This window comes from Achroia grisella, unplaced genomic scaffold (assembly GCF_030625045.1).
Source record: "Achroia grisella isolate CSIRO2021 unplaced genomic scaffold, CSIRO_AGI_Agris_v1 utg1179, whole genome shotgun sequence".
NCBI lineage: Eukaryota > Metazoa > Arthropoda > Insecta > Lepidoptera > Pyralidae > Achroia > Achroia grisella.
Window position 1 is genome coordinate 771,700 of NW_026712591.1, and position 15,858 is coordinate 787,557.

A 15,858-nucleotide genomic window follows, 5' to 3' on the forward strand; every position below is an offset into this window, starting at 1 on the left:
TTTCATGTTATTTTAATATTAGTAGATATTGTGTTATGAATGTTTTCAACTAAATTCGCTATTTTTATAACTATCCACTAATTGTTTCGATTTAGTTAAATTGAGTACTTTTAAATCAGAAAGAGAAATTCTATAAAATAAATACTAATTTGATGTCTCTTAAAATAAATTCTGTTAGTCCACGGTTATAGCAATTGGAGTTCAATCACACGAAGTCCAACATGTCTCTATTAGTCTAAGTTAAGATTAAGTAAGCTAGTCCATGTCAATTTACTGTGTAATTTATGGATCGTCATGACTTGCGTTATTTAGTAAGCTAAGAATTGTACGCTAGTTATTTTTACGTTTATTTAGTAAGTTATTGAACATCTCAAAACACTAGATATTGTAGTATCATATTAAATGCAAATGCTCATAAAAACAAAACTAATGTGTAATAAAATATAGAATCTAAACATATAAAATGATTTTTTATATTAATATTTTTCATTCCACAAGATTAAATGATTTAGAACTTGAGTTTAAAGTCGTTGATTGCGTGATACAATAAATTGAAATAGCTTACTACTGCTGTTACTATGTTGTTTTTGTTGTTTTTAATGACGAGTCAAATGAAATATTAAATGAATACGTACAGGTTGCGTTTAAACCTCTGAAGAAAATTTAACAATATTTTGTGTACTTACCTAATATAAGAATAATATAAAGAAACCTTTTAGTTTAAATGCTGGTATCTATGACTGCCATTTATATTTACATTTAAATGATCCTATATATTTGCTAGAGTAATATGCAGTTCGGGAGCAAATGTTCTGAAAGGAAATGTCGTGTAATATACCTACTTGTATATGGAATGATTTTACTGCAGACTATATATAATGTTATCATGTTTTATCTATTATCTTACAGTTAATGTTGATAAGTATGAAAAATGCTTTCAGTATGAGATATTAATTTGTTTTTAGAAACTCTAACCTGTGTTCATGTATAACGCCCATAACAGGTATCACACGTGCTAGACACTTAATAGCTTTATATTTCTTTAATGTATGGTAATAATTTTATTAATGTATACTAAAAATACTGTATGCACTGCAACTGATAGCTATACTTAATACATGTTACATCGACTTTTATTTGAGATAGTAAGCAATATTATCAATAAATTCACATTATTGTTAAAGCCAATAATTGAGCATATCCTACTGTTTAGATACTATAATGCGTTGATTAGGTAATTATCCTACAATAATTAGATTAATTTTATCGTTGCATGCCATGAATAATTTAATTTGAATTTCCTTCATTTATGTGTCATTTGCATAGGTATAATGTAATTTGTTCTACTTTATAATATGCTTTATTTTTATTACATAAAAGAAGAAGTTGTAACAGCATTTAAATACTACTATCTACTTGACAGTAGTAGAAATACATTATTAGTAAAATGTAAGTTAAAAATATATTATTCGTATTAGATTTCTATATATACACAGGGGCAGGGACGAAGGGCGAATTGAGGACGCGGGGTAAATTTGGATTAACGGACATCTACTCAATCCTTGCTCGCCTCGCCCGGCCGCCATTTTACCATATTTGGAATTTTTTTTTCGATTTGTACTATTTTCAAACTATCTAAAATCAGACATTCTTCTAAATTCCACTGTAATTTTTAGCCTTGAATATTTATAGTGTTGCATGTTTTTTTATAAGTTAATTAGTCGGATCCATTTTTACCGTAAGGGCTATGGGTAATTACGAATAGACAAGATTTTGTTTTTGATAAAATATTAATAGCAGTTTATTAATACAATATTATTCTTGATATTGATTTAGTAACTGAATAACGTTACTTTTTTTCAGTATTAGCAATTCTCCCATCGCCCCCTAATGTAAAAATACATTCAGTCACTATAGTAACTTATGCGGTAGTTACAGTACAGAATAAAAATGATTCAAGTTGACCTATTTTTATTCTGTACTATAAATAGCTAAATATACTTACAATTTAAAGTTTTATTTGACGTGTGATTTTAATGATGTATAATATAATTTTAGCACCACTGTATGTGAATAATGATTGGTTAAACTAAAATTTAGAATTACACAATACTGATAGACTAATGTTAGGTACTAACGTTATTATTGAAGAGTTTTTATATTTTATACTTATCTAATTTACAGTAAAAATAATTTCAAAAAATGGCACACTGCCATGTCATGCTATACCATTATTACAAATTTATTTTCTATAATTTCTTGTAAACTATATAGAGCAGATATATTTTTTAATATTACAATTTTTTTTAATACATACAAAAAATTTTATTTCTCCTAAAATTATGGCTACTCTATTTTTTTCTTCTTCATAAGTTTTGGAACTTTGGTAGAAATCTTATTAAAGGTGGCAAGTTTACAAATAGTTCGGAATAGACGCTGTTATAACAACACTATGTTTATTCTAAAGATAAATCTTCATTCGCATTTGTGATATGTTGTATGAAAATTTGTGAATACCCTCACATCGAAAGAGATTTTGGTTAAAGTAAGAATTTAACCAACAGTTTGTTGGTATTTAGCTAATCCTTTACTGATGATAAAGATAAAATGCTGTATCGATATTTGTATTTGTTCTCCGGAATGATAAGGATTTCATTTGTCTGTACCAACATCATACAATAGGTTGAGCTGTCAGCATGTTTGCCATTCCATGTCCATGTTAAAAGAGAATCCACGAATGTCTCTAACGATGATCTTAAGTATAGAGCGTATGCTCTATCGCATCAGTTCTAGTTAATAACAGAAGTATTAATAATATATGCATAATATATATCTATATTTTGGAACCATATTACTATTAAACGTGTTGGGATTTAATTTGTTTGTACGTTGTCGGAGCGATAAATATCTATATGTATTTAGGAACCAAACGTAGCACCCCTTGAGAGATCCATGGGATCTCATTTTGTCAGCGTAATCCAATAATGTTTTCAAAACATAAAACTTTTTATTACCCATGGGAATTTTTGGATTTCCGATATGTATATTTTCAGGAAGAAGTTTATAGTTTAGGTGAGTTTTCTGTGCATTCACGGGAGAAAATATTCTGAAGCTACGAGTATACGAAATTGATATACAAAAAATAGGCCGCTTTTTAGAAATAGCTAGGCGAAGGTATCGGTATATGGTATTTTATATATATGTAGTATATTTGTAAGATATATTATTATATACCTTATATACATACTATATATATATATATATATAAGAATATTTTTGAAGAGAATACTTTTACTTCTGACTTTAAATACGTCTTTTGTATCATGTTTTAGTTACTCAATAAATTATTCAAATAATGTCATAGCTTTTCATTCTTGACTTCACAGATAGGCATATTATATTGTGTACATATGTAGTTATGCAAAATCAGCACACGTCATATGATATACCTATCAAATATGTAATAACTACCTATACAAATATTTTTACTGTCTTATTGTTATTTACAGACTTATTACTTTTTAAAAAGATCTTGTGATATACATTATTCAAAATATCTACGCGTATATCTACAAAGCGTAAATAATCTTTGTACATTATTTACGTTGAGGATACAATTTACATTTACTTGTGATTTTCGCAAATGTTTTTATTGTCTGTCTTGTAGTTTGAATATCGATCAGATATCTTCCTAAATGATATAATAATGTTTCTTCCAAATTAAGTTCACTTCAATCAACCCTAAGGTTCTAAGTCTAGGACAGTTACCTGAAATTAATTTTGAATAATTTTTTTTTTTAATTGATGATAATGGATTTGTACCCGCCTGCGCTAATGGTTTACGCTGGCGGAGCACCAGTGGAGGATGATAGATGAGCATGAGGTCAGGCCAGTTAGCCCATCGTGACAAATTCATCAGTAATTTATCACGATGGTTTCCAGATGGAACCGCGTGGAGGTCAACCTGACATGGTACATTGCTAGAGATCATCAGTCCACATTACTAACAATCCCCTTTCCCCCCCATCATTCCTAGTTTAGTGTTGGAGGTATTAAGTCAGGTTAGGATTTATCTACAAGATTTCATATAAAAAGTAATATTAATGGTGATCACTTTAGGGGCAATTATCTGCACTAGAATCTATACTAGTATTATAAATGCAATAAATATATAAATGCGAAAGTGTGTATATCTGACTGGCGCTGTAGCTGAATGAAATTTAACTTGAAGATAGAGTGATCGTAATAGCGAGTCAGAAATATCATCAAGTCTATTCAATTGTTAAGAAATAAGTCGTTTTATATTTACTTGAACACAAAACTAAATTTTTTAAATTGTGTTATAAAAAAAACAACCCATAGAAAAAATAGACTATTTATCAAATGGTTTATCTTAAAAAAACAATATAAAATAATGCACATTGATCACAAAAATATACATACAATTAAAAGAAATAGACAAATATCCAGAAACACTACCTTTTTAATTTAACGAAGTTACTTTGATTAAATGATGTGATTAAACGCAGGTAATTTGATTAAACTATTAATTAGGATAAAACTTTATCCTAATTAAACCTATTAAATAGTTCAACTTTGATTACAATTGTATATATCTAAGAAAAAATATTTAACATTAGCAATTTAATGCAGTATGAATAAATATTAGATATTACAAAAGACAAGAATTTATCTAACAATAACAATTTAGTATTTTTAATTCACCTATAATTTTTATACATACCTAAGTAAGTATGTATCTATTGATACACCTAATATCATAATAATGTAGTATAAAAAGTGCCTAATTAATAAGGTAAGAATACTAAATGCCTGCCGTAAATACGTCAATATCTTCTGGTTCTCTAGCCACATCCAGGATCCATGGTAATAGACTCCAGATGGCGGTGTATATCGCTGACTGTTCGCCCCAGGGTCGGCGCTCCTCCTGAATGACATGTAATCAATACTGATATAACTCATAACTGACGGCCTCGGTAGCGTAGTGGTTTAACACATCGCTTTCTGTGGTAAATTCTCGCACAATTTAATTATTTGTAGGCAGAATATTTGTGATTACAGTCTTAATTTAATTTTGTAGCATTATCATAAAATTTGTATAAACCATTTCTTCATTATTTAATTAATTGAGCATCAGGTAAGAATAATATTCTCAAATAAAAAAGCTAAGATATTGTCAAGTTTGCTGTTACGTTATTTCTGTTTAGATTCCATAAGGAACAGTTGCAACTGTAATAATGTTATAATATTTTAAGTAATAATTAAAAAAAATTAATTATAACTATGCAACAATATATTTATACGAGACGTTGCCCTTTTATTTTTATTTTTTTGTGCATATGAAATGGAGACTAGTGGTCTCTAATAGTATTTAACCCTATCGGGTCGACCTCCACGTTCTTGATCCAGGAAATAATTCTCATGAAATCCAAACGTTAGGCTAACTGACCCGCGATATTGATTGTCTTACTTCAAATGGTCGATAAGTATTTATAAAAAATGTACCTATGTATTTATATCAGTTGTCTGGTAACCATAACACAAGCTCTACTTAACTTGGAACTAGGTGGCACTGTGTGAATTGTCCTGAGATATTATTGTTAATTGACTTCATTACTATTTGATCATCCTTTACTATCGGAACATCAGTGAGGATAATGATACCAAGATGAAGTAAAATATTCCGTTAGCGCAAGCGTACAATTTTGTTAACAATCACAAAAAATACCTTATACCAAATAGATGTAATAAATCAAGGTGTTGGTTTAAATACACTTTGTATAGAAGAACCTAAACATATGTAATCTGCGGCAATCGTTTATTCAACAGCCTAAATATTTCTTCAAGACATTGCGAACACGAAAGCGGATGCCCGAGAATTCCATTTAAAGTAATTGCTGACGTGTCCAGCAAACGAATCTACCTGCCCAAGAAAATCAATAACGAATCTAATTCATTTTGAAACTGAGAGTAATAAAAAATTCAAGATAAAACACAGTAGGTAACTAAACTGTGGTCAAAATCAAATTAATTACCTCCAGTAACTAAAGAAAGTTATTTTAATTCACCATCTCATTAAGAATTCTTCAAATGTCTTCGTTATCATTTTATGATTAAACTATAATAAGACATAACTTTCTTAATTATATCAACAAAAAACATTTTCTTAACTAAACTGAAGATTCATAGAAAAATAGCTACACTTGTGTTGTACGTTTTGTTACATCTCACCATTCTTGATGCTATAAGTTATGAAATTAAAAATTTTATGAATCTTTTCATAAAATACATACTAATATTTTTTTTTTATAATAACCAACTATAGGAGTTCAACACATCAAAGTCATAAGTATATTTTTTTACTTGTATTTCTATGATAATTAACTGAAAACAAATCATTACATCTTACTCGTGCTTATAACAAAACAAGATTTCTTTAATGAGAAAAACAACTGGATACTATATATACTATGCATCGAAACAACTGGTCATGCTAAAATTAAGTGTAAGTATAGAAGTGTACCAGAACGGAGCAATAGGCTCCGTTCCTTTTGCCTATAAGAGTTCTAGCGTCATATCTTAAATAGACATACAGTAAAATACCTGTAAATATAAAGCTATTAGCTTTCCTCCTAACAAAAGTAGACTGCCATGTACAGGATCATATTCTTCCCCTAAATATGGTGGCAACGATAAACAATATAAGTTCTTAACTCCTTCTATTCCATGCTTTCTTTTTGACTTTCTGTTAGAAAAGAAACGGATTAGTGCATTTTTTAGATTCAGGCACGTCCGTATAATTGGCTCATTTAATTGTAAAAAAATAGGAGAGTAAGAAAGTTAATTAAGTTAAGTCAATATTAAGAGAATTTGATTTTTGCGTTCAGGATTGGGAACGATTTTATTTCTTTAAAAAGTAACTGCTCGTGATCTAAATAATATATTTGGTTATAATAGACTAACTGTGCCCGCGACTTCGTCTTCGTGGAATAGTAACCTTTAATAGCGTTTTTAATTATTTTACAAATAAGACACGTAAGTATAAATAAGCATAATAATTGTTATTGTCTTCAAAAAAGACGATACTTCCCTATAACCTTTCATCTCCACTTTCTCTTTCTCATAGTCTAGACTATCTGTGCACCAAATTTCATTAAAATTCATTAAAACGGACGGACAGAGGTTTTTCATTCTCATTTTCATAAGGCTTTACAACGTGTAAACATGAACGTAATGTTTAGAATAATAATAAAAAGTCTTAAATTATAAGTTTGTCTATTATGAACTTTGCAGGTTCATTACTTACTAATGAACGTAATAATTAAAATTGTATAAGCACAAAAAGCTTTTAAAGGTTCCATCCGCTTTGTAATGGGTATTGTAATAACTTACATGTATGTATTACTTCCAGGGCAAGAATCCGAATAAATCAATCCTTGGTACATCATCAATGGCCATTTCGGGAGTACCGTAGGTGTATGCCTTGTATCGTATCTGTTAAATAAAATTAATATTAAATAAGTTTTGCTCAGTTCGGCTACAAATATATTTTTTGAATGTACCTAGGTCACGCGATTTTTTTGCCAATTATAAACCGAATATACATTTATATATATATTTTCCCTTTCTGAATATTTCCCAATATGTATATTTGTGAAAATTATTTAATTATAATTATTATATTATACTGTGCAATATTCATATTTAATCTTTAACTTGTGATTGTATTGTATGTACATATTTATTAAGTATTAGTACCAATTTGTCAAAGCTTTTTTGCACACTCTACTAACGTATCAATATTTTACTTTTTTTATAGTACTGAAAACGGATCAATAATCTACTTTGTATGCGCCAAGCCCATGCAATAGACATACTCAAAAAGTGATTAATGAACACGTGTTTGTAGGTGTTTCAAAGCAAACTAGCATACACGCCAAGTATTACTAAAGTGATAATGTTACAAAAGGTATTTATTCTCATTCTGAGCTAAAAAAAGTTGTGACTACATTTATTGTTAACAATCATTAAAACTTTTTTGTATGTCGTTTACTTGCAGTTGTTTATTTATTACTGCTTATTTTAGGGTCAAAAATTAACATATACAGTAGGTCATGATATTTCTTTTCCTAACACAATATCTTTACATTCCGTGGTTTCCGTGGTCCATGCAACAGTCACATCACACAAACGACATTATATAATAAATGTCAGTGTTAGCTATTCTCTTATGCCCGAGGAGTGGGTAAGGTAAGCCTTCCAAGTAATGAAATACCTAATAATATCTATTGTATTTTACGTTATTTATTATCTTTCTATATCTTTTATATAGTAAAGAAATATCTGTTACTTTCTTTGTGGCAACATCCTTTTACATATGTTTTAAGTTTATGTTCAGAAATATGATTCAAAATTGTTGTAATGGTTTTCATGTATACATAGATTGAGAACATATATACTATGGACATTATCGCAATATTGTGTACAATAAGATGAATTTATGTACGAGTACATACACATAGCTTACATTCCTTTATAACACAGAAAGTATTTACTTCTAGCATTTCTAAAAATGCTCACATTTCGGTGTATATCGACTTCAATTTATTGTAAGAAATCCGTACCGATGTGTATAAATTTCTCTGCGAACTGTACCAACATAACAATATTTCATCGTTTATTGCACTATACACAGATCAATAATGTATGTGGAGCCTTCTATGATTCAATACATGACGTTATTTGGGCAACTCACCAGTTTATAGCTACAATGGACATAATATATAAAGTGATGAAGTGATTAATGGAAATAATTATTTAATAGACTTGAATGGATTGATTGCTAATTGCTAATTAGGTTTAATTGTACTTACTTACCACTACCGTTATTTTTATTATTAGAGTTATTTATATTTATACGTAACGTATAATTAAACCTAACATTAGAAAGGAATTATATGTATTTGTAAAATATATATACTTGTTTGTTAATATAAACTTATAGCTAATAGACTGAACTATTGTAACTTTATCCCAAAAATCTTATCTTTAATATATAGGTATGTAATTCGAGTAATACATATTTCAAACTTATATGATGTGACTTGTAGTAGGACAAAATTTCGAATAAGTTTTATTCAGTATTCAGGCCATATAAAAGAACGGTTTGAGTCGCATTGATAAACATTATTCAGAAACTACTAGTCAGATCTTGATGACATTTACGGAACTACATGAGAAGTACCAGATTAAAATTAAAAATAAAATCATCAAAATCGGTTCAGTACACACAATACGCTACAGTACAAAAGTCCACGCGCATGTAAAATGTATATATATTACCTGTCTAATCCCCATCCAACTGCATAAGCCATTGTACCATCCTGATCTGTGGTGTATTGATGTGACATCAAAGGTATCGGTGACCATCGAGAACAAGAAGATGACATTCGACTGACTACTTTGATGACACCTGATGAAATTGAAGCAGGAAATAAATCATTATTAGATTACACAGTATAAAATAAAGTCGCTGTCGCTGTCTGTCCCTATGTATGCTTAAATCTTTAAAACTACGCATCGGATTTTGAAGCGGTTCTTTTAATGGATAGAGTAATTCTAGAGAAAGTTTTATATATATAATACATGTTCATCCGGGCGAAGCCGGGGCGAGTAGCTAGCATATTAATAAAGAATATTTTTAATACATAAGTATTTTATACAGGATAGCACGAGAGCAAAATGACGCGATGTAAACTTAGCAAAAAATACATAAATAGTTTCTAGTACTACTTATTTGTACTACTTAGTACCACCTATTTAATGCAACTTTATCGATACTTTGGTATAGAAGGCAAAGAAAATAGTTGATTTATCAATATTTCTATCGTATACGTATACAGATTAATATGTAAGTAAGAACTCCACTACTGTTTTTGCAAAAATCTAACCATACCTATATAAGGTATATTGGTATACACAACACAGACCATAAACAATATGAAACATTAATGTTTTTCTTATTATATATAATTCTACTAGCGATCCGTTCCCCTTTCGCACAGATGCACTACGAATGTTTGAATTTCTAGGCTTTTTACAACAAAATTAATGGACATGAATTATACATAGAAATATAATATAAACAGAAATATAAATAATCAGTATTCTAATAAACTCATTACAAGCACTAGTCATATTTTGATTCTACCACTCATTCGGAATGCAGATTCATCACAAGAAAAATGAGCAAGAAACTTGTGTGTTGCTTCTTTTAAATATATCGTTTTTTTTATATAAATAATTACAGTATAACAAATAAGAGGCATGTGATAGCCAACATAGAAATCGCTATACTCTCATTGTTAGTTTAATCAGATAATATAAACCTTCTTCTTGAATCACTCGTATCTATTGCTGAAAATGCATTAAAATCTGTTATGTAATATAAAGATTTAAGTCTACAGATCTATCGCTATTAAGTTTAGTATTATAATTTTACATTCGTTGAAATATACCCACAATGAGGTACAATAAGGCACTTTAAAATTGAAAAACCATTTCTGAAAAGCGTCCTTTTTTTTTTTTTTTTATTGGGTTGTTTGGGCTATTGTCAGATGTGTAGCACCTGTAGCACTGCGACCTACAAAGATCTATTGTGCTCGCCCTTTTCAGAGTTCGCTACCTAGACCCGTCAGGGACAAGAATTGAAGGATATTCTTAGGAGCGATCGTTTTTATCTCCTCGGGAAAGAGTGTAAACTTTCCAAAGGAGATATTTCGTTTATGCATGAGTGGGCTACAACCACATAGGATGTGAAGCGGCGTTTCCTCTTCAGTTTGGCAGAATCTGCAGATACTAGTCGTACATAGGCCTAGCTTAGCCATATGCTTGTTCAATTTGCAGTGTCCTGTGAGGGCCCTAGTCATCATGCATATGTTGTTTTTACTCAATAGCAGTAATCGATTGGAGTATTTGGTCGAGAAGCCCGATATAAGGTCTTTTGAATGTATTAATCCTGGCATTTCTTGCCAGTGATTCAGTGCTTCTCGTTTGGTTATTAATTTGAGATGTCCCAGTTTTAGGCAACGAGGCACACCACAGAAGGGTTCGGGGCCCAGTTGGACGGTTTTTGCCCCTAACTTTGCCAGATGGTCGGCATTCTCATTGCCTTCAATATTTGAATGCCCGGGGACCCATCTCAGAATAATATTATTTCTGCTTCCTACTTCATTTAGTAGCCGGATACAGTTTCTAATAAGTTTAGAACGGATTTCGTACGAGTTAAGTGCTAGTAGAGCAGCTTGACTGTCCGAATAAATGTATATGTTCTGATTGATGTAGTTGAGGCTTAGGATTACTTCCAGACATCTAATTAAGGCGTAAGTCTCTGCCTGAAAGATTGAGGCGTATTTTCCTAAGCCTATATAGTTGCAGATTTTGGGTTTTACACCACATATTCCACATCCTACATCATCTCCTATTTTGGACCCGTCTGTAAACCAGACTAGGTCATGCTCTGAGTGAGACGGTGTATGGTTATTTTGCCATTCGTCTCTTCCAGATATTTCGATTTTGTAATATTGTACAAAGTTACACTCTGGTGCCATGTTGTCTTCAGGCATTCCCAGAATAGGATCACTCATAATCGAGTCTTGTATAGTTTTTATGGCCAGGGAATGCCAAGATATCCTCCTTTGGGAACTTATTCTGAGCATATTGGCTTTCGCCTTTTCCTGTATGAATAAAGGAAGGGGCGTCAAGTCCAATAATGCGTCTAGAGCTGCTCCCGGCGTGGTGCTCATGGCTCCTGTAATAATCAGACAAGCAATTCTCTGTAGGCTGTTTAGCTTGGTGGCGGCTGTGGATTGGAGGGTTTTCCTCCACCAGATAGCGCAGGCATAGGTGGTAAGCGGTCTCACCACTGCTGTGTAAAGCCATAGGGCAATTTTGGGGTTGATTCCCCATCTGGGCCCCGCTACCCGTCGGCTTATACCTAGGGATGTTTTCGCCTTTTGAGTTATGTTGTCTATGTGTGTGTTCCATGTCAGTTTTTGGTCGAAGGTTACGCCCAGGTACTTGACTTCTTTGGAGCACTCTAATATTCTTCCATTTACTTTAGGCATGACAAGTTTGTCAAGTTTCTTCCTTTTTGTAAACGGAACAATTACTGTTTTATCAGGATTTACTGATAATTCATTTTCCTTACACCATTTAACTATGATGTCTAGTGCTCTTTGGATGCGGTCTGATATTGTTGTTGCACAGAACCCTCTGACCATGACTACTAAATCGTCTGCGTAGCCTTGTACCTCAAATTGGTTTTTGGTCATAACATCTAAGAGCTGGTCTACCGTTAGTAGCCACAGCAGTGGCGATAAAACGCCTCCTTGAGGGCATCCTTTGGTAGGTCGGATTTCTAACGTACTATTGTGAAGAGTAGTTTTAATGGTTCGATTTGAGAGCATTGCTTTGATCCATTGAGTGGTGGTTTCATCCACTTTCTTGCGGATGAGTCCCTGTGAGATGGTCTCTATGGGCGTGTTATCAAAAGCACCCTCAATATCGAGAAATGCACATAGAGCTATTTGTTTGTCCTCAAAGGCCTTCTCGACCTTGTCGGTGAGTTCGAGCAAGGCGGTCTCTGTGGAATGTCCCTTGCGGTAGGCATGTTGATTCCTGTGCAGGGGAGCATTTTCGAGGATTGTAGCTCTAATGTGTTGGTCCAGAACCTTTTCCATGGTTTTTATTATGAAAGAGGTTAGGCTTATAGGTCTGTGAGACTTTGGCTGCGAGTAGTCTCTTCGACCGGTTTTCGGTACGTAGGTAACTTTGACCTTCGTTAATGGTTCTGGTATAAAACCCCAGGCAAAGCTGGCTCTAAATATTCTTACCAGATAGGGAGATAGGATGTCAAGCCCTTACAAAAATGCTTTTCACTTCAAATGCTCTTTGTCACTAACAGGTTAGGTATGTGCAGCGAATAAGGAATTTTAAAAATCTTATTAGTATTATTAAAATGTGAATGTTTGAAAATGATTGAATTAGATTTCACTTAAAGAACTGGATGTAATAATATTTTATTTATAGTAGTTACTAGGAATCAAATCAAATAATACATCATTTATTCATGTAAGAATTTTAGCCGCTTATAAAAACCAAGTTTTCAGAAAAAAATATCTTTCCGTACTATCCAGTTAAGTATACAAATTTAATTGCGAAAAACTGTCAAAAAAACTCATATGACTTTCTTTCTTTTAAAAGATAATATATTGTGAATTAAAGGACAATACAACATCCTAGCCTCTCCATACGGGGAATACTGTTACAGTATACATATATTCTTATATTTATTTAGAGAAACATTAAATGTGATTTCTTAAAAAAAACATAATAATATGTACGTTACAAAGGGCAATTGTATTGAACATTGTTTTTTGATATCGTAAACAGTAAAAGATTGAAACGACAATGTCGACTTCAAAGACCTCTTTCTTTCTGTATGATGGGAAAAAGTAATATTAAGGTAAATTGAATTTTGACTTTCTCACGACACTCGTCAAGTTAGAATTCTTTATAGCTATTGAATTAAAATAAAAGCTAAAAATATATCAGTAACTTACAACAATATTATGTTAATAAAATACGTTTAAGCCCGGTCTATGAGGTAGACAGTAAAGTCGAAATTAATTGGCTGCTGTCCTCATAATATTTAATTATATTTCTTTAATTCAATGTTATTTTTAATTACATCAGACTTAGTATAATATATGATAATAAGTATATTACCGATATTGTAATTGTTCCGTCTCAGCTCGTCTTTGTGATGGTAGCGCGGATGTACCACAGTGTACTTGACATAAGCTATACGTACAGGCTGTCTCCAGTTGTCCCCACAATATGTAACAAAAGCCGAGCGACTTGCAGTTGTAGGTTCCATAGTATGATGACGAGACAAACACGATGCAGCTGCTACTAACCAATGTGGGCTTATTGCAGCTGCATCACAATGTATCTGTAAATGCAAAACAATATTATTTTCCTATTGCTTAATATAATGTCTATATTACTAATAGTAGTGCATTGAGCAAAAAATTAAATTATATCTTGTATATATGTATGTATGTTTCAAATTTTAATATAGAGAGATTTTAAGGCAGAAGTATATTCGTTATTTCTTAACTCAGTACTTTAGCAGTTTAGCGGTGGTAGCTTGCAACGGTGGCGCGAAAACTTAAAATACCATGATGTTTTTATTTATGAAACTGACTATTGTGATAGATATGAAATAAAAATCACAAAATATAAAAGTGTAAAAGTTAATTTAAAAAATCTGTAATATAAATGTAAGACTTACTTTTGATGGCTCATAAATATAAACAGCTGCAAAGGGATGTTCTGACCATAAAGCACGTTTACTAAAGTTGAAGAATACATTTGCATGACATTTTGCAATCTGGCTTTTATTACATAATTTATGCTCATTATTTTGTTGAACTTTAGACCATTTTAATGACTCAACTTTTCGCTTTTCCATTGTTTTAGTAAGCCTAGTAGGTTTGGTCTGAGCACTGCTACTAGTATGCATTGGAGTTTCCATCAAGTTTTTAAATGTATTTTCAGTAATATGTTTTTTAACATATCTATTTACATGAGAATCACTGTGATGACCAATGCCATGATCAACATGTTCAAGTAATACTTTGTTATTGTTATTCAGTATATAATCTTTTGCTACATTATCTATTTCATTTATTTCGTCATAGTTATAAGTTAAATTTCTACTACGAGTGTTTCCGTCATATATTTCAAAAAACTTTATTTTATCGTATACTGTAGAAAGTGTTTTAGGTAGAACTGTAGTATTTTTACTTACTTGTGAAAATGGAATATTTTTATTTGTTGAAGGCGTTTCTGTTGTATAGGGACACATAACAAAATCATCTGACACTTCTTTTTTTTTTAAATGCTGCTTAACATTTGTATATACATTTCGATTAACGTCGTTCAATGTAGGTATTTTTTTAAGACGTTTTATGTGTAGAAATGGTAAATAATCAATGCGTGGCTTCTCTTGCTTTAATGTAATTTTAAATGGAAGAGCAGCATATGTTGATTTATAATTAGGATTGTTGAAATTGATTGCAACTAAGGGATAACGCGAGAGTGGCTGTTTATTAATATCCGGATGTTTACTAGATGTTTTACTTTGATATTTACTAGCATTTAAATGTTTATCTTTTAATCGGATATCCCAATATTTTAAACTTTCATTGTTATCTTCTAAGTAATAAAATTCAATGTAACTCTCAGTCGATGATTTAGGCCGCATAAAAGAAAAAGTAAGAGGATTTCTTCTACTTATTTTAAAGGTATTTTTGTTAGTAAACATATTTTTAGTGACCTTGTTCAGAGTAGTAGTAGAATCCATGTCAATAAATATTTTTGTTCTTCTCCACAGCATATTAATAATTTCATACTGTTTTCTGCTAACTCTTCCGACTTGCCATTTTTTTTTACTATTTTCTTTAAGAGCAGCTACCGTAGGAATATTATATTTGTTTATGCTGTCCATTGAATCAGCATTGTTAGATATATTATTATCACTTTTAAGTCTTTTAGGAATGTGACCAAATATATTTTTTGTTTCCATAGTTCTTACATCTCGACAAGAATTTGAAATTGAGTTGACACAAAATTGTATAATTAGCAAAGAAAATATTATAACCTTAAGCTCTAAGAGTGGCATTTTTATAAGTATACATCCAAATTTGTTATCTGATAGGAATTTAATCAGAAAAGAAACAGTAATTTATTTATTACGTCAATAAATGAGTC

General features: G+C 31.2%; 1 protein-coding gene across 1 annotated transcript; it reads right to left on the bottom strand.

The window, feature by feature from the left end:
* Nucleotides 1-4,659: 4,659 nt before the first annotated feature.
* LOC131852793 (uncharacterized) lies at nucleotides 4,660-15,854 on the bottom strand. The gene is made up of 6 exons (XM_059203529.1): nucleotides 14,378-15,854; nucleotides 13,810-14,035; nucleotides 9,364-9,493; nucleotides 7,414-7,515; nucleotides 6,625-6,766; nucleotides 4,660-4,948 (listed from the first exon to the last, which is right to left on the bottom strand). Exons 1-6 carry the CDS (start codon nucleotides 15,767-15,769, stop codon nucleotides 4,826-4,828), a joined length of 2,115 nt encoding a protein of 704 aa, XP_059059512.1. The 5' UTR covers nucleotides 15,770-15,854; the 3' UTR covers nucleotides 4,660-4,825.
* Between the last annotated feature and the right edge of the window lie 4 nt (nucleotides 15,855-15,858).